Raw genomic sequence first — 27552 nt, forward strand, 5'->3', positions numbered from 1 at the left:
TGTCGGAAATGTTTGTTAGCATCATGCGGATGGTTGTGGTTTTTCCCAGGGCTCTGCCCAGTTTCCTCATATCGTAATCCTTGTACACATTTACACAATTTGTGTACTACTGAAGCACAACACTGTGGATGTACAAATAGAAATGGTATGGCATGCGGAGAATCGCCCCCAGTGATGTACGATAAGAAAGTGCGAATTTAACAATTCGAGGGCAATTCTCTAAATTTCAGAATCAGAACAGCACAAGCCTTAAAGTTTCACGACCATAGAAGAGATAGTTTCATAGTAATAACATATCCAAATGGCAAAAGTAATGATTTTTGTTGAAATAAAGCACAGTGCATTTAAAATTAACTATATGAAGATCAACGTCAACCAGAAAATTATTCTACTGAAACTTTCATGTATATCTTCCTGTTTATTGTCAAAGTTTCGATTTGACCAATTTGGGGGGATATAGTTTATTAGGGGGATATAGTTCATTGGGGGGATATAGTTCATTTGGGGGGATGTACTTCATGTAATGCGAAATCTCGATTCACAACGTGAATTTAATTCAAAAATGATAGGACTGACACGTGATCATCAGCCTACCCTGTAACCTGCAAATCTTGCTCTGAAGGCTGATTTCGCATTACACGACTGATTTTTGTCACGGCCGGATCAGTGGGTATCAAGATGTACATATTCTCTGCCCTTGTGATGGCCTAAGCTGAATTTAAGATGTGGCACTTTTCTACAAGGTGACCAAGGTTGCAAATTTTAACCAAGGAAACCATGCCTCCATTTTCAAACAATCAGCGTCGATTCTGTATCCTTTTGACTGCTCGACAGCAAACCCATCTCAAGCAGGTTATAGCTGAATTATACAACGTCAACAGTCACAGCGCCGTGATCGCATACTGCAAAAATGAAGGTGTTCAGGTCGTCGTGTGGTGTATTCCCACGCATGCAGACGCCGAAGTGTAAACCAAGTAAACACTTTCATCTAATCCCAACATGTAATTGAGTACATCTATATTGTTACAAAAAGAAGTTCACAAATCTAAGTGATTAATCTTTTGCTCTCTATTACACCAAGTCTGACATTACCTGCGTCCAACTGATATAACATCTTTAAGCCTTAACGATTCATTCATGTTGTATATGTTTATTTGACATTTATCGCCGCTCTCAACCACTGAGAGCAGGATTCAAACTAGTGACGCCGCCGATCAGGTGATCAGGTATATACAGTGAAACTAAGTAAGGACGAATGAACATGTTTGAGCAATTTTTTTTATAATATATACTAAGGTAACAAACACAAGAGATTGTTGTGACCAGCACGTTTTATTTCTTCACAAAATGACATCAGAAACAAATATTACCATGACTACAATAAACTTGTTTTAAATTTATATTTCTGTAGGAAGCGGTTTAATAAGGATTTTTTGTAACTTGGGAGTTTTAACTTTTTCCGCGTATTAAGGAAAGGGCAGCATATTTGATGAATTTCGTGTTGCATTTATTAAATTATGTTTTTGTTTTGTTTCAGATTAGCCTGCGCTCTGGGTCTTAACGTTTTCGCAGAGAAGGTCTAAGTTTGCCAGACATGTGTCAGAGTTTCTAACGGTGGACAGACACAAGTCAAAAATCTCCTGGAAGGTCACACAGCGTCCTCCGATGCACGTGCAGGCCTGGGTGAGGTCACGACCCCCAGATGTTGTTGTCGGAGGCTGGGTTGTTGTTGTTGGACCTAAATTGGTTTGGTTATTCAGCTGTTGACTCAGGAGCCATGGGTACAGGTCTTCATAGCTTCCATATTCCTCCACGGAAAGGGAGGCGCTACCCAAGTACACAGTGTTACCTGTAAGAGAGAAAGGGAAAACACTGGGATTTACAGGGTTTTACAATGTCTGCTTGCTCGCATTGTCGGCTGCAGGAAACTATAACCTAGGAAGCATTTATGAACAGAAATAATTGTTGGCCATGATTTATAAACACATTTAGCACCGGACTATATCCATTTAATTGCATCCTGTGAATGATATATTAAACGAGAGCAAAATATTCACAATTTGATCAACATTTTGACGATGAAATTCTGCCAAAAAGGTGCAAAAATTGCAGCTTTTGACGCTTTTAACAAATAAACGTAAAAGTTTCGTACCTTGGCCATAAGATTATGAATGATGTCGCCAGATCAAATTTCACTCTGGTCATTTTCCTTGTCGTTTTGATATCAGTATTATACAGTTACAATGGCTATCGCTGCGCTGCATGTAGACAAATACATTGTCCTTTCTCTTATTATGTATTAAGAGAAAGATAACGAGGGCCCTTTGCCCGTTTCGATTTTTGTCTGTAAAATGATACAGACAGCCTTGTGTTAATACACTTAGACCAAGAGCACAAAAAAAATGAAAACAATGTAAAATTAACAAACCAGCTTCGGTGTTATTAAAGGTTCGGACCAATATCTGTCGTCGATGACGATTCAGTTTGTCTATCGTGTTCCCAACATCGCCAACATCTGCAAAATATAACGGTAATACTAATATTATACAATACATGTACTATAGCAAAAGCAAATAAAACATGCACTTTTTATCACATTCAGCGTTTTTTAAAAATAATATGTTAATTTGTCGTAATTATTGGTTATTTACTGTATTAATTTTAACTCAAATACTCACACATTTCACAGGATTGTGTACTGAAATAAAGCGTTTGCTAGGTTTGCATAAAAAAGATATACTAATCATGGTTCGAGTATAGGCCGACAGCTTTAGTTTTAACGACAGGACGTTTCACAGAGCACAAGAAGGTGTAATGATCAAAGTACCGCCTTGAGAAACTGAACAAGGAAGTGATGCTGGTGTACTTAAATCCCAATAATAACACTTTTATCTGTCCTTGTGTTTTAAAGGAAATGGCTTTATTTTCCTTGTAGGCGATATCTTCTCAGTATTGGAAGTTTTTCTTTACTGTGCACATATAAAGTCCTTGACTCGTTTTCTAACGTTTTTTTGTCAGCAAGCTTGGATGGAGTGCACCATAGCACCAGATGGATGTTCTGTAAAAGGCAACAGATACCGACAAAAATATACCGTGAATGAAAATCCCAGTTCCAAAAGCCAGATGTAACAGAGATCACATAAGCAGACACATACGATATCCAAGATCCAATACATTATGGACAAGACTGGACTTCCATATCAGCAATTAGTTGCAGCAGTAAGCCTTAGATTATATCACACGGAAATGAACTAGCTGACTTGCTATGCTTCTACTGATACTAACTTACCGTCCGCAGGGCGTAAGCAGGTTACCAGCGCTATCACCAGAACTGCAGTCAACACAAGAACTGGTGTGTGGCAGCGTGTCATTTTCTATCCCACGTTGTTCTTACCTAATAAGAAAAATACAGCTATTTTCTTAGATCTCGTCCCTACGCAATACTTCCTTCGGTGGCAGGCAAACGCTGAGTGACGAATAACGTTAATGTGCACGTTTTAAATCCCTACAGTCCCCGATAATTGTCACGATAAAGTAACACTCAAATCCATTTAAATATCAGATGGAAAGGAATTACCGCAGTCAGTAGGTCAATAAAGAATGCAGGCACGCGCTGATTCTAATCAAAATCTGCTATCAAGGTGGAATATTTATTACATCAATTTGCATTACTGTCGCATTCAGCTTTTAATTGATTTAAAATATTCAATTACCCGAATAAATCGACCCGCTCTGGCTACAACGGGTTATAAATACATGCCGGTCAATTTTCTGAAAGCATTTTATATTAAATGGTAAGAGAGTTGCTCTAACTGACCAATCAGCGCTGACTGTGCAAATGTACTATTGGTAGAAGAGAACAGCAACAGGACAAGAAATTGACCACGAACTTTTACCTAGGGTAATGAATATAAATCCATCTTAGCTCATGCTATTCGTTTCATGCTAGTTTTACTATAATTCTACGAATGTATACACATCCATACAGAATATATAAATTATTTTGTCGTGACCACATTTTCATATTACATAACTAAGCCCTTCCCAGCTTAGGCCGTATATGTAGATTGGTATTCAAACTGTAATACCAGGAATGCTAATGTCGGTGTTCAATTGAACTACAAGGTTATTACACCAACAATAAAAACAATAAAACATGGTGTATCTTTTTAAAAGTAGGGGGCCTCTTTGGCTCAGTCGGTTAGCGCGCTAGCGTAGCGTAAGGACCCAAGAGCCTCTCACCAATGCGGCCGCTGTGACTTCAATTCCAGCTCATGCTGGCTTCCTGTCCGGTAGTAAGTGGGAAGGTCTGCCAGCAACCTGCGGATGGTCGTGGGTCTCCCCCGGCTTGTGTCCGGTTTTCCCCGGCTTGTGTCCGGTTTCCTCCTACCATAATGCTGGCCGCCGTCGTATAAGTGAAATATTCTTGAGCACGACGTAAAACACCAATCAAATAAATAAATAAATCTTTTTGAAAGTACAATTTGCTTACAGTTTAGGCTACAGTGTAATTTTTCAAAGTACAAATTTCTGGCTGTATAGGCAATAGCGTACTTATTCAAAGTACAATTTGCTGGCAGTTTAGGCTAATATGTATTTTTGTACAGTACAATTTGCCGGCAGTTTAGGCTAAAATGTATTTTTTACGGTTCAATTTACTGGCAGTTTGGGCTACAGTGTATTTTACAGTACAATTTGCTGGCAGTTTAGGCTACAGGTTTTTTGTTTACAGTACAAATTGTTAACAGTTGAGGCTACAGTGTATTTTTTTACTATACAGCTGCCTGGTTTGATTTGATTTGATTTTGATTTATTTACCAGAATATTTTAACAAATTAAATAATGCAATAAATAAAGGTGGCATACAAGAATCATAAACTCGAAAAACAATAATAAAATATATGAAGTAATATCTCGCGGGACGAAAACCCCATGGGGTTTGTTTTAACCCAGTTAGATAAATTATGTCAGCTGTAAACCTCGTCAGCTGTAGACCTCATAATAAAAAAATATTTTTTGAAAGTTGAATCATAACATTTAAGAGATCAACCTAGCTAGTAAATACAGGTTACATCCCATGATCTGTTATAGAAACTGAACAAAAGTATGTGGTTACAAAGAATTTCGGCCCTGTATCATTTCACATCCACGTCGAGTCTTGAATATTGAAATGGATCTTATAAATTTCAGATGATTTGACAAGCTGTTCCACAGTAGAGGTCCTTTCAATTTAAACGAGTAACGTGAAAGTTCAGAAAGAGTAAGGAGGATATGAGTTCAGAGAGGCATTGTGGGTTGGAGAGTAATGAACAGAGGTAACAGTATGAAAAAAGTGTCCAGATTTTTCTGAACCAAAGATATGAAACAACAATGACAATCTGTTTCGGCTCAGGGCTAGTTGGTTCCTGTCAGTCTGAATTAGCGGTGTCTAGATCCCCGTGCAATGATATGCAGGATGTTTTGGCAGAAGTTGGTACATGTCAACTATAAGGCTACGGCCTCTGCCTGAGGAGAGTATAAAAACGTGGGCTTGGAAAGATTTATAACTTTATGTCTGCTTTGCTAAGTGAAAATAATTCAAGAGTATGACGTTAAACCGGAAGTAGACAAATAAATAAACATCAGTTATTTCATGTGCAACTCTAGGCTGCCGTCGGTACGACAGTGTTGCACACTATACCATAGTTTGGGAATTTGCATAGGTACATTTCTCGTTCTCTCCGCAGACATTATATAGACATAAGCGGTTGACGTGGCTGATGTGGCCGCCCTACAATCTAACATTCGTTAAACGACCTATCGCCCACCAATAAGGTACGCATGCATGTAACTGTGTGTCACATCGGAAAACGTTTGTCAATATGTCCTCAAATAAAACCGGTCGTCGTGGTGTAAGTGAAAAACTCTTGAGTATGACGTAAAACAATAACCAAATAAATAAATCAGCGTTGCTCTCGGCACAGCAATGTTGGGTGACACACTAGACCATTGTACAACAACTTTTTTCTATCCATTCGGGTATGAAACAGGAAAAACGCAAATAGTATGTATATAGCATACTCTGTACCTTTTTCATGCGAGAAAAACTTGAAAAAAGGTATCCAGGGCTTATTCAGACTGAAAACCACGACTTACAAAATTTATAGAGCTCTTGTAAATCAAACCTTCAATTTAGAATCACGAGATCCTTTGGATTCATGTACATTAACTGACATTTACAAAGTCTCAATGTTGCAAAATATTCTTGTCCATAAATTTTTGCAATTTGTGATTGAAATATTTCACAGTTTACATCTTTCTTCGTGCACGGAGCTCCAATATAAATATTAAAGATGAATGGATCTAAGGGAATTGTATGTCTCTTTAACGTTCTATGTAAGCTAGCTGGTGACTTTGTCAAATTACGGTCAGTTTATTTGCATAAATGAACATTTTTTTGCATTTTTCTATTTGATTGTTGTTCAACGCAATACACAATTTCCTGGTATAATCGATACAGGTAACCAAGAGTACTCGACCATCATTTGGCATGCCTCTGACGAATTTTAGTGTAAGGCATAGATTATAGTATCGTGTACGTTATTAAAAACACTAATAGTTCAAGCTAGGACTCTCTGTGGCCGAGTTGTTAGTGTGATAGCGCAGCCCAATTATCCATAAGCCTCTGACTAATGGGGACACAATAAGTTCGGCTTCCTCTTCGATCGTACTTGGGAAGGTCTACCATTCCGCTGATAGTCGTGGGCTCGGCTCTGTCCGGTTTCCTACCACCATAATGCTGGGACCGGTGAAGCATACTTAGTGTTAAGTAGCTCTTAGCTAAGTGCACTTTATATCTTTAAAACATATGTCGTCATGGTAGTTAAGGGGAAATTTTACTAAATGAGCTCCCTGAAATAGGCCGCGTGTACAACGCAAAATCAATCAAACACAAAATTATTAGGTAGATAATTCCAATGAATCAACGCAAACTAAATTAAGAATTTTTCTTACATGAAAACATCGTTTTTTTATTTCGTAAAATACACCCTGTAATGAACAAGCCTATATATCATTTCCTTATAAGTCGGCCTAATATGTAGACAAGTGTTTGTTATCGCCATTTACCAAGGACTAGGAGTGTAATAAGCTACTGTTTTTGACTTTATTCTTACAGTATCATATTAGGAAAGAGCCTGGAAGCTTTTAACCTCCTTTTAAGTTTCTCATCTGTCAAAAACCTATCCTTTATTTATTTATTTATTTATTTATTTATCTGATTGAACTTACAGCGACCTCATTGGTGAGGGGCTTCTGGGACTATACTCCACGCTGACAAGCTTACCACCTCGGCTACGTAGGCCCCCAACTGTTTTTGACTTTGAACATTTATTCTTACAGTATCATATTAGGAGAAAGTCTGGAAGCTTTTAACCGAATAGCTATGCAGTAGTTAAACACAGAAAGGTGATCAGGATGAGACCTCATAACTAATAGATACCAGTAACGTTCTCGAAATGTGCAGAGAGACTGCTAGTTATGACGGATCTGACAGCATCAGTTCTCAAATGACGTTATCCTCTTCGCTAACAAACACCGAGTCCTCAAGCTCTTCACCTGACATCGATATATCCCGAAGCTCGAAGAGGATGTCCTCTTCCATGTCCTCCAAATCTGCACACCAGGAAAAAAAGATATCAACAGCACTTTATGCATAATCACGGAGGAACAGTTAGATGTTGACTTATTTGATCGACGGATCTTCACTACAAAGGTATTGTATTTCATATGTTGCCCTTGTCCCAATAGGCTTGTTCTGTATACGTATTAAGGAAGCAAATCCCATGAACAACAATACCATGTAGCACTTCAAAGCATCGCTAAATGCAAACCCAAATTCTGTGTTGGATTTATCTTGCTTGGCTTATTTTGTGACTTGTATAAAAATATTTGCTTTCGGGACAAACGAGTTGGTAATTGCATATATCAAAATAGCATGTCACCTCAATGGACTTTTTTGTCTCATCCTAATTGTACGTCTAGGTATAAAGCAAATTTGCTCATGTGACAGTATGTAGTTTCGGGGTGAACCCTAGTCTTCTTTTAGGGGGGTGAGTGAGTGAGTGCTTGGGGTTTAACGTCGTACTCAACAATTTTTCAGTCATATGACGACGGAGGAATCCTTAGGGTGCATGTACGTGTAACTTCTTTTAAAGATGAATTGAACTCTCATCTTGGATCTGTAGGAGAAGAACATCACGACCAAGTGCACACACACTGACAGGCATATTCCAGGAGATACCATGGAATTATCCTGTTAGACATCCAACATGGCCGATAGTGTAATCATTTGTAGTCTGGCACACGACAGCAACTCCTTTCATACCTCCATTCTAATCCCATCGCCTACTTACCGCTTAAGGAATAACAGATGGGGTCTGTCTCACTGTACAGATGGTAGTAAACGCCAGGTTTTGTTAAGATAGTAGGGTATCTCCGATATCCAGAGCTGGGGATGGATCCATTGTCTTCAATCTCAGAGTCGTTTAAACAGGCGTGTTCACGAACTCTTGTGAAGGCTAACAGGACTTGGAGAGGTTTTTCTGCAAAGAAAAACAGGATATTTCGTGATATGTTTTGATATAAATGTCGTCTCGGGTTTCTGCTCTTTCTTGGGAATGTCTGTTAGCAGCTTTGCCTGCTTTCAACTCGACATAATGATATAATGTTACAAATTTATAAAGGAAATATTCGCTACTCCAGCGTAAGACATAAATTAGATAAATAAAGGAATAAACGACTTTGGCTTTGGAGTAAGCTCTTTGTTTGGTCGCAGACAAAAACTACCTGGCCCACAATGTAAAACCAATCTCAGTTTTTGGAGTTTCTTAAGTTATTTTTTTCACAAATAGCGGCTGTTTCAATCAATGTATAAGACAATGCTCCCCTTTTTAGTAGACAGAGTACACTTTTTTTCTGGAGCTGGTAGAGAAATTAGCGTCCTTGGTGTTATATATGCCGTAGTCAAAATTATTTTATTCATTTCACGCCAGTCGGAGTCATGTGTGGTGTGACGCAAAGTAAACCACTGTACTTTGAATGATGAACTTTCTCACACGTGAAAGGCAGACTTCATTCTCACGGAGTTAAATGTATGTGTAAGTAACGGATCTGCGTGTAAATAACGGATCATGCAGCATATTGCTTTTAGGTGTCATCTTTTGTCGCTTGGTCATCTGTAGGTCACAATATTCACCCCTAATCACGTATACAAGATCACAGTAGAGCTATGAATAACGTAAACTCTGCAGCTGATTTCATAATATTGATCTTAAAACAAAGTTCCGCCACGTCGACAAAGCTAATTCAACAGGTTTGTTATCGCCGATAAACTTTTTTGTTTAAATTTCACAGGTGATTTCTATATGTGTACTAAGTAGCAGGTGGAAGATTTCACAGTGATTTTCATTGTTTTTGTCTTTCCCTTTCAATAAAAGCGGAAATGAAGTGAATCCTGGGCATCCGGGTATCCCGGTGCACTTTCTCTTTTGTATGTACATGCGCAATGTACTTGGAACAAAATTTCCAAAAATTAAATTTAATTCTACAAACGTCACATAAGAAGAATTTCTTCAAAACTTACCTTTGTCGATGGATTCTGCCATTTCGACCAACCATCCAGTCATCACTTGATTCGTCCATATTGATAACGCTGAGAACATTAGATCGACCAAAAGTGGGACAAACATTTTCAGAATGTGTGAATTACACAAAACTACTCGTAGCTCTGTCTATAATTCTTAGGTTTAATTCCCCTGACTCAATGAAACTTTGGACGACATGAAATGAATTGAACATTGAGCATGTTGTAAATCTATTGATGCATATAGTTGACACATTCCAGGCATTTGAATGTATTAGATTTGTAAATTACTGAATTATCCAAATGAATATGCATGACTCGTGTTCGATACGATAAGAATATTACACGGACTGCGCAGCCTTGAATAATGTAGCCATGTTTAAATAATTTGCGCAGTCTTCTGTGACAATTATATCTTTAGACAATTAAATTCCGGCTGCTCCCTTGCAGTAAATAAATGGCGTTAAGACGTAACTAAAATGCCATGAATATAAATGAGTTATGTATATTTTAATGAAAAAAAGTATAATGCGTTTCGTGCTCAGTTTTCATCAATTTAGGAACGTTTTATATGAAGTAATTTTATATTCAATACCCTAGTATGTTGTTAAAGGTCTCCTTCTCAAATAAAACGAACTGACATTGCTGAAGTGAAAGTTTCTCGCGTATGGCGTTAAACAACAAAAATATATTAACTGAAAGAAACGTACACAATTGCATTAATGTGTATTTTCTATTCACATCTTTGTGTACACACACCTTACATATGTACTAAGTTTTAGTTGAATGTCTTGGGGACCAATTTTAGTTAAAAACAAAGATTTCAAACTCAAGGCACGAACTTGTCTTTTAAGTGTTTGGTTAGCGAGGCAGGTTTGATATGTCGTCTGTTTGACTGGATAGTTCAATCAAAAGTAGAATGCAACGGCGTAGGTTTTATAGATATCGTTAAACCCAAAATGCTAATACCAGTAAACAATACCTAATAGAAAATTGTCCAGCTTTATTTCTAGGTAGATAACATTTCCAGTTTTATCAGGCCTCCCGTTACTGGATTTATCATTGTAATGTACTTAAAGAACACCCTTGGTTTACCCTTGGCCTATATACTTTTGCTGCTTTATCGCTGTTGCCTACATAGACATTCTTATCAGACACGTGTTATTTCAGCTCTCTTTAATAAAGCCGCCTGCAATTCCTTTTGCTGGTTTTTGCGTCTTCATACACAAGAACGGCGCCATGTTGTGGAACGGTCTTGGATTTGTGTTGTTATTGAGCGCTGTCGGTGAGTTATTCTGTTGGCGCATTCTATTAATGTTATAATGCTACAATGTACAGTAACTGTATATGTGTCGTACTGAAATGATGGGTTCCCAGAACAAAAGAAAACTATGAGCAGATAGAATTTCTATGAAGGCACCATCCTTGGAAAGGCAAGCTGGTCACCTTTATAAAGCTCCTTTTTCATCTTGTGTGGTGTGTCGCAGCGATTTTGCCCATAGGGACAGGTCGAGAGCAAAAACGAGAACCATTTCACTAAAATTGCGTTCCCCTTTATACAAGTTTGGACATTGTTGGAACAATGATATCTGTCGCCACTGATTCTCGACATTACATATTGCTACCCTGCTAGAGAGCATGTAATTTCTAACTATTTAAGCATGTACACCAACAGTTAGAAAAAAATTTAACCGTGGTAAATTGACACGAGGCCGTATTTCACCGGTTACGTGTGACCAGTTACCATGTATCACACTGTTGTTGTTGCTCCGGTCAATGTTACTCTCCCCATGCTCTACTTCTTTAATATATGTTAGGTGTGGCCCAGTAACTTATGCTTTATTAACATTGTTGTACATTTTACAGATGTAGTAGGGGCGTGCACCACTAGTTGGCAGTGCACCGTCATAATGCACTGTGGAATTGGGATAGGCGAGTGTTGGAAAGGACAGTGTCGGTGTCCACCCGTGAAGCGGTCAGAGGTCGAAGGTAAAATCAGATTTTCTTTTTATCTTATTTCTTACACGGCAGTGTTATTTACAGATCCTACACATTGAAAGAAATGGTCTTGGAAAGATAACAATAATAATATGGTATGATAACCATAATTCTGGGCCTATAAATGATGTATGCCCTGATTAAATTCAAATCAAATGTAATAAAGATAAACCCGAATAAACAGTTCCATTAATGGTCAAATGACTGTGAATGACAACTTATGTTACTAGGTTTGGTCATTACCATTACAGATCATTAATGGTCAAATGACTGTGAATGACAACTTATGTTACTAGGTTTGGTCATTACCATTACAGACCATTAATGGTCAAATGACTGTGAATGACAACTTATGTTACTAGGTTTGGTCATTACCATTACAGATCATTAATGGTCAAATGACTGTGAATGACAACTTATGTTACTAGGTTTGGTCATTACCATTACAGATCACAAATGTTGACTGTCCCGCGTTGTTTAATTCAGCCAGAGAGAATTTTGATAATAAATATAAACGTCAGAGAAACTGTTTATGTACAAATACATTAGATGTGTGCAACCATTAATAAAAAACATTTTGTGTAATCTTATATAGGTTGTTTAATCTATCATGTTTATCATCACAGTTGTTCACTGCCATGTACTTCTTGTGTCACCGCTTTGGTGGATTAATGGTTAGAACATCCGCCTCGAAGTCGGGAGAGCTCAGGTTCAAATTCGCATCGGGCACTAAAAATTTCCAAAAAATTGTAGTTGCTGTTGCCTCGTTTGGCACTCAGCAAAACACATGACTGGTTGGCCCGGTGTCAGAATAATGTGACTGGGTGGGATGTCATGTCTGGTGTCTTTTGGCCAGATACTTCAATGACGGCAGAACTTTACTGGCATAGACCTGCTCCGTGACAAAAAGACACAATGTATGTACACACACACCTAATGACTCCATATGACGCCAAATCACTGAAAAATTGTTAACTACAACATTAATATAACGACGAAGGATTCCTTAGAGTGCATGCAAGGTGTAAGGCGCCCCCTTTTTGCAGGACGGATTTCCACCGCTCCTTTATCCAGTGCTGTTTTACCCCCACCCCTATCCCCACCACCACCCGAGCCATTATACTGATACGGGTCAACCTGTCGTTGAACTATCCCTTTCGAGAAGTTACATGATGTCTCAAACATATCATTTTTCTGCAGTCCAAGAAGGTTTCGTGCAGGCATTACTTGTACAAATGAGGAGGGACAATTCTGAAAATATTGGACGAAGAGCCAAATTGCTCCTTAAAATGGATAAATCACACGTAAATTGAGAATATCGATGTCAGTGTTATCTTGTACATAAAACTTGAGATTTATGTTTTCTAATTCACAGAGAAAAGATTCCTGTCTTCCTGTAAAAACGATTTTGAATGTTCGGCTCTCATGGCCTGCTTAGTTGGTCGACCTGTGTGTAGAAATGGCGGTTGTGCCTGCTCGTCGGGTCTTATCAATCTCCCAGCTGAAATTCAAGGTAAACATCTCTACTGCGGGAAACAGCATTCGCCTCCGTTGTCTCCTTTCATCATATTGTTCCCAAATATTTTCATTTCTGCGGCCAACAGTGCTTTTTCAAATCTCCAAATCGTTGATCATTGTGGTCAACAGTGTTCTCTCTTTGTTGTTGTCTCCCTAGACCTGGTTGGCTAAGACGGTTAAAGGGCTAGTTAGCAACGACAAATAAGTCGAGATTGCATGTTTGATTCTATAGCTTCCGCTGCTTCTACTTTTAGCAAGGAGGCTTTGGGTGGTTTAATCCGGGCCTACAGGTTTCTTGTACCAACGAATCTGATATAAAAGTATAAAATGAAAAAAATCAAATCTAGAATCAATCAATAAATCAATATAAAATACTTAGAATAGTTAATTATGGTTACTTGGTTAAAATATGCAGATGATCACAAAGTTTAATGTCGGTTCATTTTGGGTTGAGGAAAGAACACTGCGTTTCATAACTGCAAATATTTCAGTAAGAGCAAGCCTTTGCATAGGATATTCAAACTTATAATGCATAGAAAGTAAACGATAAAAAAATACACCAGCAGTTGAATGTATGTTCTTCAGTGACATATTTGATGAATGAGTCGACACCACTCGAAAGGTGGACACTATCCTAAATTGGTCTCATTTCGTCTATACAGATAAAAATCAAATCTGACAGTTTCTTGTAAAATGTAAGCAGCCAAGAGCCCTAAATATTTATATATTTTGGTTTGTAGAGCGCAGATTCCTGCCTTCGTGTCAAAACGACTTGGAGTGTTTGTCTTCCATGACTTGCTTTGTCGGTCGACCAGTATGCAGCAATGGGGGCTGTGCTTGCTCTTCTGGTCTGATTAGTCAACCAATCAAAAGAAAAGGTAAACCCTCTCTAGAACCGGAAGCAGTTAACTGTTGCCTCCGCGGTATCTCGTTCCATTGTTGTTTTTATATCAATTGTATCTTGATGTATTTGTTTGTGTATCTTCTTTCCATTCAGAATTATTCTTAGATGCTCTCTCGTCAAGAATTACTAGGCAAACAGTTTGGGTGGTGATGGTGTTAAGTAGTTGGATTGCAATTAATGTTGCTTTATCTAGCCACAGCTCATACTGGCTTCCTCTTCAGCCGATGTAGGAGGGTCTTGCAACCACTTGCTGATAGTCGCCCGTTTCCTCCCACCATAATGCTGGCCGCCGTCGTATAAGTGAAATATTCTTAAGTACTGTGTAAAACACCGATCAAAGTCGTATGCTGCCTTGCTTACAATTTGTGGATTAGATTTTGGGTTTGTTTAAATATATGTGTGCTTTTCACATGCACACTTGTTAAATTATAGGGCGTCGAATCCACAGAGCTATTTCTGACTTACATGCAAGTCAAACTTTGAAGCACAATTTTATCTCCTGATAAATTTATCAGAATGTCAACATACGGAACCAAAAAAAAAATACTCTGATGAAATTTTAATTTTGTCTTAAGTCAGAAAATTGCTTTTGGAATCGACCCGTGACCTGTAAGCACAGGATACTTCCCGTTCTATCTATATTAAAGATAAGATCCCGACAACCGTACTACTTAGAAAATAATTCCAGTCCCTTATCGTACAGTTGCGATTTAAAGAGTAAAATAGCCGTCGTTTACATATTTTGAGTTCCACATTATATGTTCTTATGGCGTTCCGTGTGGTTTTGATATACGAACAGATTATTTTGCTTAAATGTTGTTCACCACCACAGTGTATATGTATCACTTTTAAGAAGCCTGACAGTAATACGGGTGAAAATGCAAATGCCAAGATTATACCTACGTACCAGTTACTGACGAACTTCCTCACCCTGTGACATATCGATTTGCATATAGTAAGGGCTGAGGCCAGCCGTCCTCAGTGAAAGACAAGACGGTTTATACAGTATAGTTTCACTGTAACTGAGTTCCCCAAGGCCAAAAAAAACAATTAGAGCCTGCAAATCAGCAAGTTCTCTGTCCAAAGATGACATTGAGCCCGTGCTGTGTTTGCCTCGTAGAAGTTTTATGGGCGCGCGCACCTAACTCGGTGAGTCACTTCAGGAAGTATCTACAATGCGATAAACTCAGATAGAGTTAAACCAACTAACGATAATACTCTTGTATTATTTTTTACTTCGAATTTATTTTAGAACCCCGTGCAATGTGTCACACGGACGTGGAATGTTCCATCAGAATGCTGTGTTTCGTTGGCTCTGCAAAGTGTACAAACGGCGTCTGTGCTTGCCCTGGATTAAAGAGGTCTGAAAACAAAGGTATATAAAAGATTGCAATGCAAACGATTATTATAATATCGGCAGTTATAATCATTGGTCGCGTTAGATGTCGCACTGTGCAAAATATTGAAATTGTGAAACAGTATTTTTCTTAGATAATAATAGATAGTAGATAATACAGATGTGTTATGCTGTAGTGAAATATTTTATGTTGTAGTGAAATGTGTTATGTTTTGGAGAAATGTGTTACGTTACAGTGGAATATGTTATGTTGTAGTGAAATGTGTTATGTGGTAGTGAAATAAGTTACGTTGTAGTGGAATATGTTATGTTATAGTGAAATGTGTTATGTTGTAGTGAAACAAGTTACGTTGTAGTGAAATAAGTTATGTTGTAGTGAAATGTGTTATGTTGTAGAGAACTATGTTATGTTATAGAGAAACGCTCTTGTGGCAGCAGTTTTGAGTGCATGTTGAGGACGGACTGTTTCCTTGGACAAGCCCGTTGCGATAATGGAGTCTGTTCGTGTTCAAAGATCCCTGTGATGGAAATGGGGGCACCCCTGAGGGTAAGTATACAGTACAAGCTCCTGTCTGGGAATTCATTTTCTTGAAGGTTAGATTTGCATGAATAGCTTCCTGTTTCTGTTCTCTGTTATGTCGGAGAAATCTCTCGTTAAGTGGCGGGATTTTGAATTGCATGAACTTTAATGTTACTTGTCTTCGAGAGAAAAGCAGACCAGAAACGGCGAAATTTCCATTATAAATTATAAGATATTTGGGGCAAAACCAACGCTATTTCCTTGCGGTTAAACATAGGTGCATGGAGTTAACCGTTGTTTCTATTTTGCAAGTCCCTTAAGCCTTTTGTTAGAAAACTATGGGTCATGTTGAAAAAGAAATACACAGAGAATGTTTTGCCTGCCAAGTACATAATACACATAAGACTACAGCACTGAGATTAAAACCAGAGCTGTGGGGACAGTGCTATTATTGGCAAATGGTAACTTACCAATGAAGTACACAGTTGACTGCATCACCGGTGTCTTCTTACACTCGCATAATCCTCCAGTTCTAATTGCAGCACAAATCGCTAAACACCCTGTATGCTGTGATGCTTTTTCTTTCTTGCAGAGTAACGGGAGATTACTGTTACAAAAAAGTATGAAGATGAATGCAAAGACACTGGTATCACCGCTTGTTGGGCAATTGCACCAACCAGTGTCAAACTATGGACTCGTACATTGGCCATAACACTCATGTCTGAAAAATAAAGATAAAATGATGTGAACGGTCTCTTTGCCGGAATTTCTGTATTTCCGTCTCTTTACGGTATATTTATGGACAAACTAGCAAGAAATTGAAGCGGAATTGGCCGTACAAACGTTTAATGTTTGGATTATTTTATTACCTTACTGAAGACCAATCGTGAATAGACACTATAAAAAATCCAGCAATATTATTATCTGAAAGCGTTATTACGTCATGCTATGCATTTTTCCCTCTGTATACAACATTTAACAAAGTTTTAATTACGGAGACTTATTGTGAACGGCTTAATATTGTTCAAAAGTGAATGTGTTTTAATATATTCTTTTCACATCGCACGAGTATAGATTGTGATCATCAATCTCATTATTCAATATTGCACCAAATGTGTTCCATTCGGTTGTACACCTAAAGACTGTGTAAGTTTTGTCCTACATGTCAGATATGTTATCACTAGGTCAACATAAATGAGATTTTGAAAAATGTTAATAAAGGAAACTATTTTAACAGTTTGGATTACATATACATTTATGTGTTCGGGGTGATGTAAAGGGAAAGTGACAGGCACCATCTGGTTTATCTATGAGAGCAAAACATATAAGCAAAATGTCACAAATTAACTGGAAATCTGCCAATTGCTGAATGTCAAATTTCCATTAGAAAGGGTAGTCGAATATAGAATGTAAAAAGGCTATGGCACAGAGAGTAAGACCCGATCATCGACGACAGTATGAGAGCTGACCACAGGCAACCGGTGAAATAAGGCCTGGTGTCAATTTACTTCATTTAGGGTTAGTTCTTTTACTGCTCATGCAAATGCTGAAGTATTATTAAATTAGCCCCATGACTTAAGAAGTATGCGGGGATGTTAATTGTAATATGTGTAATACGTCACGTTTCTCAAGTTACTCAAAAAGCTGTGCTGTCGTCACATTCAATGCAGAAATACATTAAAACAATGCAAAGGGGCAGGCGACGGAGATGGTAATCCACCAAATATTCATTACAGCGCATGCGTGGTTCCCTACGTTCGTTTTACATCACTGACAGGATTAGGCTGGTTTGATAGTTGGAGCCAGCACTAGCTCGTGACCTTGCTTAGGCTTGGCCTCACCACTGCATGTGTCCTCGCGCGGAACTATTTAATCAACATCCATAAATAAACTGTTTCAGGTGATGGTTAGAATCATGTTGTGCATACTTCTGACAGAGAGACAGATTGCCTGTAAGGTATTGTAAAACAGAATGAAGTTTCTGTGCTTCATGACATTACTTCCTGCCTCATCAGTGACTCCAGTGACCTCGGCGTTGTTCAAGATTTTTGTACAAAATTTTCTATTCGTGGCAGTGGTGTAAAGCTTATGCAGAGAGCGACGCATGCGCTGTAAGGAGTATGATTCCACCAGCAGAAGCCTTGTATACGCAGAAATACAAAACAAAATACTACTGCACAGACAGTAAAACCAGAAAAGTAGCAACAGTATGGCACACGTATCAGATGGAACACAACTTCTTGGTAGTGTATCTCAGATATCTTGTTGTCTCTCACACACCAGTGAACACTGTCATTTTACAGAGAAAAATGCTGGAAATTTTGAGACCAGTTCTTTTCATTGTGGATTTACAAGATGTGCTGTTTCATATTTACACCCAAAATAGTAGTATATTAATATATATACCATTCCAAATAATCAGTTAACTCTATTGCAGATTAATAAAATCTACATATCAACCGAGAAAACCAGTGTACATTTACAGAAAAGTGCACTGTAAACAGTCAAACTGCTACAGTTTAACAGTGCTTCAGGCTGTAAATTTGCATTCAGTTCTTACAGTGTAGATTGCATCGTACAGAAAATGTTATAATGACATTAAACTATCCAAGGCTGTCAAGAACAGCATAGTTTATTCATTTCCTGGGCCCGGTTTCTTCCCACCATAATGCTGGCCGCGGTCGTATAAGTGAAATATTCTTGAGGACGGCATAAAACACCAATCCAAAAAAAAAAATAAAAAGTAAAAATCAATAACAAAATCAATCAATAAATCAATAAATAACTAAATAAATAAATTAAATCAAGTAAATTTATTGGTGTTTTACGACATACTCATGAATATAGTAAAATACAAAATACACAACACTAAGTGTTCATGTAAATGCTTGTATAGTAACAATAACAATTCCCTCTGGAATCGTGGCTTAAGCAGAATTAGGTAAACAGGACTAAATGTTTGTTTATGCAGTCATACCACTGTAAGCAGAAACGACGTACAGCAGTAATATATTAGCATGAAAGGACCCCTTTGCAACAAGATAGGAAATCGTCCCACTTCAGCGCAGCCGCGAGGCCCTTTTCTCTTGGGGTTAAACAAGTAAAACTTACTTACTACTGAAGAACATGTGTGTGTGAAAAATTGAAGTGATGCAATTTAGACTTATTGTTTATCAAAAGACAAACGTAAGGTCAAAAGCAGATTTTGTTAGCTTAGAGGAGACGAAAACATAAAAAAAAATGATGCCAAAATCAAATGAAAGAGCGTAAAAACTTACTTGCAAATATAATCTTTAATATTTTGTTGGATGTATTTTTTTCAAGAGAAAAAGGTAATTAAAAATATTTTTGTAATGGGCAACAACTTTTGGTATTTATCGTTATTACCGCCTTTTAACAGGTTGAACGAGGGAAGCGCCAATGCGTATTGGCCATGGTATGTTTGGAACTGATGTACAACACAGCATTAAACGATCTGGTATGGTGAGGGGTGGGGGGTGGGGTCGAGGATCGGCCCCAGTACAAAACTGTACATACCAAGAAGAAAAAGTGACTGTGGCTGCGAGTGACAGCTGCTACCACACTCGTAAGGACACTTCTTTTTTCGGTTCTGTTTTACTCATATATTTCTGTTATACGACAAGTATTCGATTTATGAAGTCCCATACGTGCACTGAAACATAGTAGCTTGCTTCAATCACACTGAAATGTCGTTTTTAATACGCTGTAGAGTGGGGAAAATCGCTGCATCTCAAATGTAAATTTCTGAAAAACTTTCTTAAGCACGCAATCAGTTAAATCAATATGTAACAAATGTAACATTCAGCGGTATACTTCCAGCACACATAGTAAGTTAATGTCAATGATAACTAGAGAACCACATATGCTCTCCACAAGGATCCACCTATGATTTCGATATAGTTGCCACATATTACGTAATATCACAGGTTACCCATTGTAATTCATTATAACATTTATTAAATTCAACGTGGCCTATATCTTTACGCCCACAAATGTATGTTTTCAAAGAAAAAGACAACCACAAAGACTCGAGCTCTTCCTGTGGGTGCAACCTGTTCCCACAGTGATTGCACTAGTCCAGTGTACTATGAAGGATGCCTGATAGGCCATGAGAAAAATTCGGATTTTAAAATTGCCAAAATATGACAAAACTAACCACATTATAAAGTTTATGTTTTACATATGAAGACAAACCTTAACCAAAATCGAAGCATTGAAAGCCAGTAGAAATATACACATCAAAGTTCAGTAAAGATAGTTTTCTAGTTAACGTTGATCTTTACACTGTAAATTAAAAGTACAGTGCCTCACTTGAACGAAAAGTTGGCGTTTTTGATCGGGGTTACAGTTTTGTGGGGTTATGACTAAGCAAATACCTCCTTAGCGGCCATATACATTTTATGAGTGCTTTGATCAAGTTTCATATTTCTTACTTGGCAATTTACAGAATTGTACTTGGGTTGTGAAATTTGCACTTTCTTACCGTACCTCTCTGGGACGGATTCTCCATCCTTTTAGTAGAGACCAAAACGCCATGTGTTTTTGTCTGCCAGCGCACAATCGATACTACAACCTGGTTAATGTAAACAATGTATGAATGGTCACCCAGTCACTAGCCTGTCTACATCACGTCATGTACTAGTTCACAATAACAATGCCAACGTACATCTGCATGTACCATGTGTTCCTTCGTTCGTTTATAACCCTCAGACCACTCAGGGTGGTACAGGAGGTACAGCATTTTACATATTTACACAATGTATGGCGTCTATACATATACTTACAATTGCAACATTTGTACCAGAACAACAAGTACTTTGTGTTAGATGTCCTGCTGAGTTAGCTACATTATTTCACCATGGAAAGGTAGACAGACACTGTCCCAGCACAGTTTATCTTAACTACATACAGCTTACATTACCTTTGATTAACAATGGTACTTTTACCTTGGATTCTTACCTGGCATTTGATTTATCTTAATTAAAAATGGTAGCACCCACGGTTTACCTAAATTTTTCCCTCTAGGCTGGAAAGTTCACTCTTGACGTCATTATTGAAAATTTCCAAACGCCGAGGGACATATACATAATACAGAGGGATGGTTTCGAGATATTGGAGATATTTAAAGATGCTTCCGGTATCCTTGATGTGTACCCTAAGGATAGTGACAGAACTTAAGAGTTGCACTCCGTGGTGAACCCACTGTTCCGGAATCATGGTGCCTTTGTCCGCTTTCGTGGTTTGCTTATACAGTCGTTCTCGGACAACTTCATCAGTCTTGAGCTTTGTGGGCGTGCAGCGGGCATTATCGAAGCGAAAGAGTTAAACAGTTTCGAATATAGCAAAAATCTGCTTAGTTAAAACCTGTGATACATTTGCATTCTGACTGGTGTACTGATTTCTGCACTTGAGCTTGTTTGCACTGGAGAACAAATAAACGTTTGAGCGCAACGGATCAACTCCTAATACTGTAATACAGGTCATACAGTAGGATCGTTTAATTTCCGGAGGCAATGGAATCCTAAATAGAACCAAGGGTTGCCCGGTCCCTGTGGCGTATAAAGTTGAAGCTCTATAGTTGGTTTGATTATTTGCCTGCCTTTGTCTGTGAACATCCCATACACCATCTGCTGGTCACTGTTCATAAGCTGTTCACTCAGGAAAAAATGAACAGCTCGTTTGTATTGTTCAAAATAAGTCAGCAATGTTTTGGGTGTTCCGATGAACATACCACCACCAATCCAAAGAGAGTTTTGTTTAATCAGCGTCGCTGGTTCAACGCTTAGGGAAGCTTCGGCTATTTTTGTGTACGCTATTTTGTTATCATCAAAATCCCCGGGCACTTGTAAAGAAAAACTGAATTTTTGGTCCACGATATCCCGGAAGTAACCAACATCCAGCCATGCGTAGTGTGCAGCGGGAAACACCCTGTCCTGGATAGTGCGCGCGACCACCTCGTACTTGGCATGCTGCGCGCATGGATAGTCAGCCAACACTGTGTTCGGATGATGCTTGGGATAACTGGGATCTGCGAAAATCGTCTGTATATGTGGTCGAAGTTGAAAAGCCCACAAGGACGAACGATTTTGTATAAAAACAACAGATGTTTGTGCCTTAAGCTCGAGTCGGCTGTCCTCTATAATCTGTTTAAAAGTCAAGTCGTCTGTGTAGACGACCAGGTTGTTCTGCATTCTGCCGAACACGCTCGCCCATCCTTGGTACAACTCTGGGGTAAACGTTGTCCAGAAACCTTTCCGAAATGATCCCAAGTTAAAAAAAGCGGTCACAATGGTGAAGTTTGGCACACGCTGAGCTAAGTTTGTGATGCGTTGAGTGACGTTTGTCAAGCTTTGAGAGAATGTTGTCATACGTTTAGTGAAGTTTGTCATACTTTTAGTGAACTTGGGTATGGGCTGAGTGACGTTTGGAATGGACTGAGTGAACTTCGTGACGGATTGAGTGAAATTTGTCAGCGGTTGAGTGGGATTTGTCACGGGTTCAGTGAAGCTTTCAGTGAAGTCTACCATGCGTCGAGTGACGCTATCATTTGTCCAGCAAAAATTTCCTGACATCGGGAACGTGAAGACGGGAACCTGCCAAAAGTCATTGTGAATGATTATTCGTAAAATACATTTTGACAATACATGTGTGCTTTTTATTTATGAATTTCTTTGTTGTTTAAAGCCATCATAGTCAAATATATTTCACATATTAGTTGGTGTCAGTTTTACGTTTGCAGGAAACCTGCGCGGGATAAATTTTGGCAATTTACCGATGAACGTACAGGCCATATTGTCACTATTGTTCAACATTAAATACTCTGATGAATCATCATTGTTATGGTTTTGGTCTAGAGTTGTACGATCTGCTTTCGTTTCAGTCAAATATCAAACCATAGGTAGTATTGTTCTGGTAACGAATTTTGTCGAAAAGGTGCATATTGAAAAGTAAATTTGAAAACAGCCGCCCCATGACAGTTTCTCTTATTACATTAACCACACAACATCAGATGCCTCTTGGTGACGTGTCATGGTAGTTTTGGGGATAGAAGGAGGAGATATCATTCAACAAGGAAGCTAACTGATTACGTAGTATTTCTCATATTGGTCGGCGGTTGGGGGAGGGCCTATAGGGCTCTGGCTGGCAGAGCAGAGCAATTAGAGTGCCTAACTTTCAATCTCTTGGTACATGAGAACATGAGCTCCATACCATTCTGGCAAGGGAATTTTCAACACAATAGTATTTTCATTGTTCTTGAGGTCTTGGGTATAGATGACATACACATGTGTCACATGTGTGACAGTTCACGGACAATAGCTTATTAACAGTCAGAGATTCACTCCGGGAACGGTTCGTTATTTATCATATAATATACTGGCGATACGTAGTGGTTTATTAGTGGTAGGGAACTATAACAACCGATAAAACAAACTGTGTCATGTAAACTCAGTACAGCAAAGATTCTGCCTCCATCCCTTCACCACGTAGCTCAAAAACCTGTTGACACAAGCCGTTAGTCACACCTGCTACACGAAACGACAAGTCTGCCACCTCAGTGTTCATACGCCTGGTTTCAGTGGTCTCATCGATAGCAACGCGTTAATCGAATGTTTCACGTTTCTTTGTTTGATATTGTGTGAGGATTGGCAATGTCTGGGAATTGGAATATCGAATTTTCACGTTTCTTTGTTTGATATTGTGTGAAGATGGACAATGTCTGGGAATTGGAATAATCCAGTTCTTCTGTTACCTCCACGATTGTGACACTTGTACAGTCTAATCAGACACAGTTACTCACATAGTAATTCCAAGTTGCCAGGCAAACAACTGTTACAGTAAGTAAGAATACTAGCCATCTTCTCAGTTGAAACATGGTGATCTGACGTCTGAAAGAAAGTAAAACAAGAGTATCACGGATTAAACACAGATTATCACAGATTCCTTTCACTGAGTATTAACTAACTTAACATAGTCCAAGGCATAACACTTAGTATCCATCTTCATTCAATTAAGCTAGAGATGTCCGACATCCCCTCATAGCAAATGTCAACCTTGCTGACAGGAAGGTGTTAAATCTATTGAAATATTGAAATCAATGTGGGTCTTACCGGCTCTGTTTATTATCTGTCGTTCAAACCATTCGTTATACACATTCTAAGAGGTTTAAACCAGTTCACGTTATTTAACTTACAAACCGTACGCAGGTAAAAGACTCCACCTGTTCAAGCTAAACAGATAAAATTATGTGTGGTTTATAGGTTTACTTAATTGGTACTTTGTCCGGTATGGGGTCCTGTTATAAGACGCTGACCACGTTTATCCGTGACAGAAATACGGCAGAACCTAGCGAAAACCACAACACCTCGTTTGGTACATGACACGCCTTTTGCGCTGTTTATTTGAATTCGCTGTTCAGCTCATCTTGGTTTCCTCTCATGCCTGGAAGGTAGTAGCAACATGGGCATGGTCGTGGGTTTACCCCGGGCTTTAACCGGTAACCTCCGAACATACTGCTGGCCGCCGTCGTGAAAATGAAATAAAGAGTATGGCTTAAAACGCGAATCAAATGAATAAGTAACACACCTGGTGGTAGAGCGCGCTGTCCCGTCGGCTAGTTAGCAGTGGTCTTCTGATATAAGCTATTTCCCTTCTCTGCTAGTGTTTACCGCAAAATGTATGTATTCATCGTCCTGTACAACAGAGCAGAAACACTGAATGAACGAATCTAAATGCTTATAGATAAACACCACACCAGCAGTATTGCCTTAAACTCATACCGACCACACTGGTGTGAGGCTCCTGGGTCATTGCGCCGCGCCGGCGCGCTTATCTCCTAACACATTGAACATGCATACATGTGTTTATACTTGCGTGTGTACATTACACGGAACCCAGATCTGTATTATTAACGCTAAGTAAACATTTTTCGGTTTTCGTTAAATATAGCTTACAATGTAACACCAATATTTCAATTGTCAAACAAGGCTGTTATTCTTTATTAGTGCTCTATGCGTGGAGTTAGAAGGAAAGTTTCCTATACAAATCCATCTCCTCTATTGCTTCACACTAAATCAATGTATTATGTCATCGCCAATATATTAGTCCCGATAGAAAAATCGAAAAGGGAACAGGTAGGTCTGAGATTGGTTATGTTCCTAGCTCAGCTTCTACATTAACCGCTCTGGATACATCGTGACATTCATTAACCTGGTCATGTCACCTTCGCTGTCTTCAAAGTCTCAAAGCTCTGCTCGACGAAAACAGGTTTCACATAGCACGTAATTATGATTTCATAACATTATTCATGCTGCGCAAACCGCCATTTTTGAGTCACGTGACTCCGTTTCTAGGTTAAAAATTCAGCTGTTCTTCCCCGAAATTAAGACCATGTTTATTCTTAAAAATAGTTGCTCATAGTGCCTTCTGTTTATTTATGTTCATTATTGCATCAAAAATTAAAGTTAAGACTCCCATACATAATGGGGTTTTCAATTCGAACTTTCCGAAAGTTTATCTTATTGCGGAACATGACGAGTCTTTGCCGACTCAAATCGAAAATTGTAAAGCTCGCAGTCATTTTACTCCAGTCCATGTGAGAGCAGTCAATTATCCATGTCCACTTGAGAGCGGTCAATTATCCATGTCCACTTGAGAGCAGTCATATTTACTGTCATTCACTGTGAAGAACTTTTCCAGGTTTGGAAATATCTTCTCTCAAGCCATTCGACATTCGTTATTTATACTCCATTTTCTGTACGCAGCACTTTGTGAGCTTATGTTTCGCCACTTGCTATATTTTTTGGAGAACGTTATTTTGCGGTTTGTATCGCTTATTGTCTCTTAGTGCCATTATGTACATTTCATCCAAGTTTACCCTCATAGTGACTTCGTGTATATTTCCGAGAAGTGAAACATACATCGCCAGCTCGGCATCACGGACGCTACTGTCAACCCGTCCACCCTGAGAAGTTACACCTTCACAGGCAGCTGTGGACCAACCATATTCTGTTTGCTGTACCCTCGTCACTTATCGCACTGTTATCATTTGATTGGAGAATTCCTCTTAACTGTGGATTCTATATTGACTGAGACTGACTCGCCTGTGTAAACCGGAATATTCAATCCGGATTTGGACGCTGTCGTTAGTAAGGGACTATACATTTTTGTATTTATTTGTATTGTTTTCTATATTATTGTCAGTTGTATTATACATGTATTGAACTTATTTAAGCATCTTCGTGTTTCTTTGTTAGATCTTGTGTAAGGCCAGATCGCTGATCTAAGGGTTAAGCAAGCCAATTGTTTCTCATCTTTACTCTCCAATAGTGGTACCCTTACACATGCCTATTTAAAACAATAACACTACATAAGCATTCTGTAAAGTTTGGTTTTATCAGATAAGTTATTTTGTGTATATTTCAACGCGTGTCATTGGTACTTACAGTGTATATACACAATGCCCAGAAAGCTGATACTTATGATATTTCTCATACTTTTTTGTATCTGAACTTTCTCTGCTCATTTGATAATGCATGTATAAAGCATTCAGACAGATAATGACAAAATGACACAAATATATTGCCTAAAACACGACACACGGCACTAAATTCTCGTTAAATAGACAAAATGATAAACGTTACATTATCAGGGCTGGTGGTTCTTGAGACTGGGCTGTAATTAAATAAACATGACAGTTTGATAGCTAGCCCTCATAAAACACTAACCGTTGTTTAAAACAACCAATCAAATAAATAATGAAATCAATAAATTTATTGGGGTTTTACGACATACTCAAGAATATTTCATTTATTCGCCGGCTGGTACAGCATTGTAAAATACAAAATACACAACACTAAGTGTTCATGTAAATGCTTGTATAGTAACAATAACAATTCCCTCTGGAATCGTGGCTTAAGCAAAATTAGGTAAACAGGACTAAATGTTTGTTTATGCAGTCATACCACTGTAAGGAGAAACGACGTACAGCAGTAATATATTAGCATGAAAGGACCCCTTTGCAACAAGATAGGAAATCGTCCCACTTCAGTGCAGCAGCGAGGCCCTAATCTCATGGAGCAAAACAAGTAAAATTTACTTGAATATAAAGTGCAATTACTGAAGAACGTGTGTGAAAAATTGGAGTGATTCAATTTAGACTCTTTTTTATCAAAAGACAAACGTACGGTCAAAAGCAGATTTTGTTAGCTTAGAGGAGAAGAAAACATAAAAATGATGCCAAAATCAAATGAAAGAGCGCCAAAAACTATTTGCAAATATAATATTTAATATTTTGTTGGATGTATTTTTTTCAAGAGAAAAGGGTAATTGAAAATATTTTTGTATGGGGCACCAACTTTTGGTATTGATTGTTCTTGCAAAATAATGTTCTAAATAGGGATGTGATGCTTGTCTTATACATTTATTTGAATGTAAATTTGTTAGTTGTTTATATCGAACATGTGCATTTAACCTACATTATGTTAATATTTATGAGCATATTAAAAATATAAACATGATTCAAATTTTAGTTTAATACATTTGTTAGCTGAAAAGAACAAATTCTGGTGTAAAAATTATTATTAAACGTGTGTTACATCCTCATTTATGACATT

The 27552-nt window shown here is 38.3% G+C and overlaps 3 protein-coding genes across 3 annotated transcripts; 1 reads left to right on the plus strand and 2 right to left on the minus strand.

Annotated features, from left to right (window-relative positions):
- Positions 1-1349: 1349 nt before the first annotated feature.
- On the minus strand, positions 1350-3436 carry LOC135476088 (uncharacterized). Its single transcript, XM_064755989.1, has 3 exons — positions 3290-3436; positions 2429-2515; positions 1350-1849 (listed from the first exon to the last, which is right to left on the minus strand). The coding sequence occupies exons 1-3, from the start codon at positions 3369-3371 to the stop codon at positions 1539-1541; spliced, it is 480 nt and encodes a 159-aa protein (XP_064612059.1). The 5' UTR covers positions 3372-3436; the 3' UTR covers positions 1350-1538.
- A 7416-nt stretch (positions 3437-10852) lies between these two features.
- On the plus strand, positions 10853-16631 carry LOC135477170 (tenascin-like). The gene is made up of 7 exons (XM_064757325.1): positions 10853-10907; positions 11489-11611; positions 12996-13133; positions 13879-14016; positions 15295-15417; positions 15816-15946; positions 16512-16631. The coding sequence occupies exons 1-7, from the start codon at positions 10862-10864 to the stop codon at positions 16629-16631; spliced, it is 819 nt and encodes a 272-aa protein (XP_064613395.1). The 5' UTR covers positions 10853-10861.
- Positions 16632-21420: 4789 nt separating this feature from the next.
- LOC135477171 (uncharacterized) lies at positions 21421-22467 on the minus strand. The gene has a single exon (XM_064757326.1). The coding sequence runs from the start codon at positions 22465-22467 to the stop codon at positions 21421-21423; it is 1047 nt and encodes a 348-aa protein (XP_064613396.1).
- Positions 22468-27552: the final 5085 nt, after the last annotated feature.

This window comes from Liolophura sinensis, chromosome 10 (genome assembly GCF_032854445.1).
Source record: "Liolophura sinensis isolate JHLJ2023 chromosome 10, CUHK_Ljap_v2, whole genome shotgun sequence".
Classification (NCBI taxonomy): domain Eukaryota; kingdom Metazoa; phylum Mollusca; class Polyplacophora; order Chitonida; family Chitonidae; genus Liolophura; species Liolophura sinensis.

Coding starts and splice junctions, on each gene's coding strand:
- LOC135476088 (XM_064755989.1), bottom strand. CDS start 3,371: ATGACACGCTGCCACACACCAGTTCTTGTGTTGACTGCAGTTCTGGTG. Junction 2,516..3,289: donor CTGCTTACGCCCTGCGGACG/GTAAGTTAGTAT, acceptor TATATTTTGCAG/ATGTTGGCGATGTTGGGAAC. Junction 1,850..2,428: donor CTTTAATAACACCGAAGCTG/GTTTGTTAATTT, acceptor TCTCTCTTACAG/GTAACACTGTGTACTTGGGT.
- LOC135477170 (XM_064757325.1), top strand. CDS start 10,862: ATGTTGTGGAACGGTCTTGGATTTGTGTTGTTATTGAGCGCTGTCG. Junction 14,017..15,294: donor TCAACCAATCAAAAGAAAAG/GTAAACCCTCTC, acceptor AATTTATTTTAG/AACCCCGTGCAATGTGTCAC. Junction 15,418..15,815: donor AAAGAGGTCTGAAAACAAAG/GTATATAAAAGA, acceptor GTTATGTTATAG/AGAAACGCTCTTGTGGCAGC.
- LOC135477171 (XM_064757326.1), bottom strand. CDS start 22,467: ATGGTAGACTTCACTGAAAGCTTCACTGAACCCGTGACAAATCCCACT.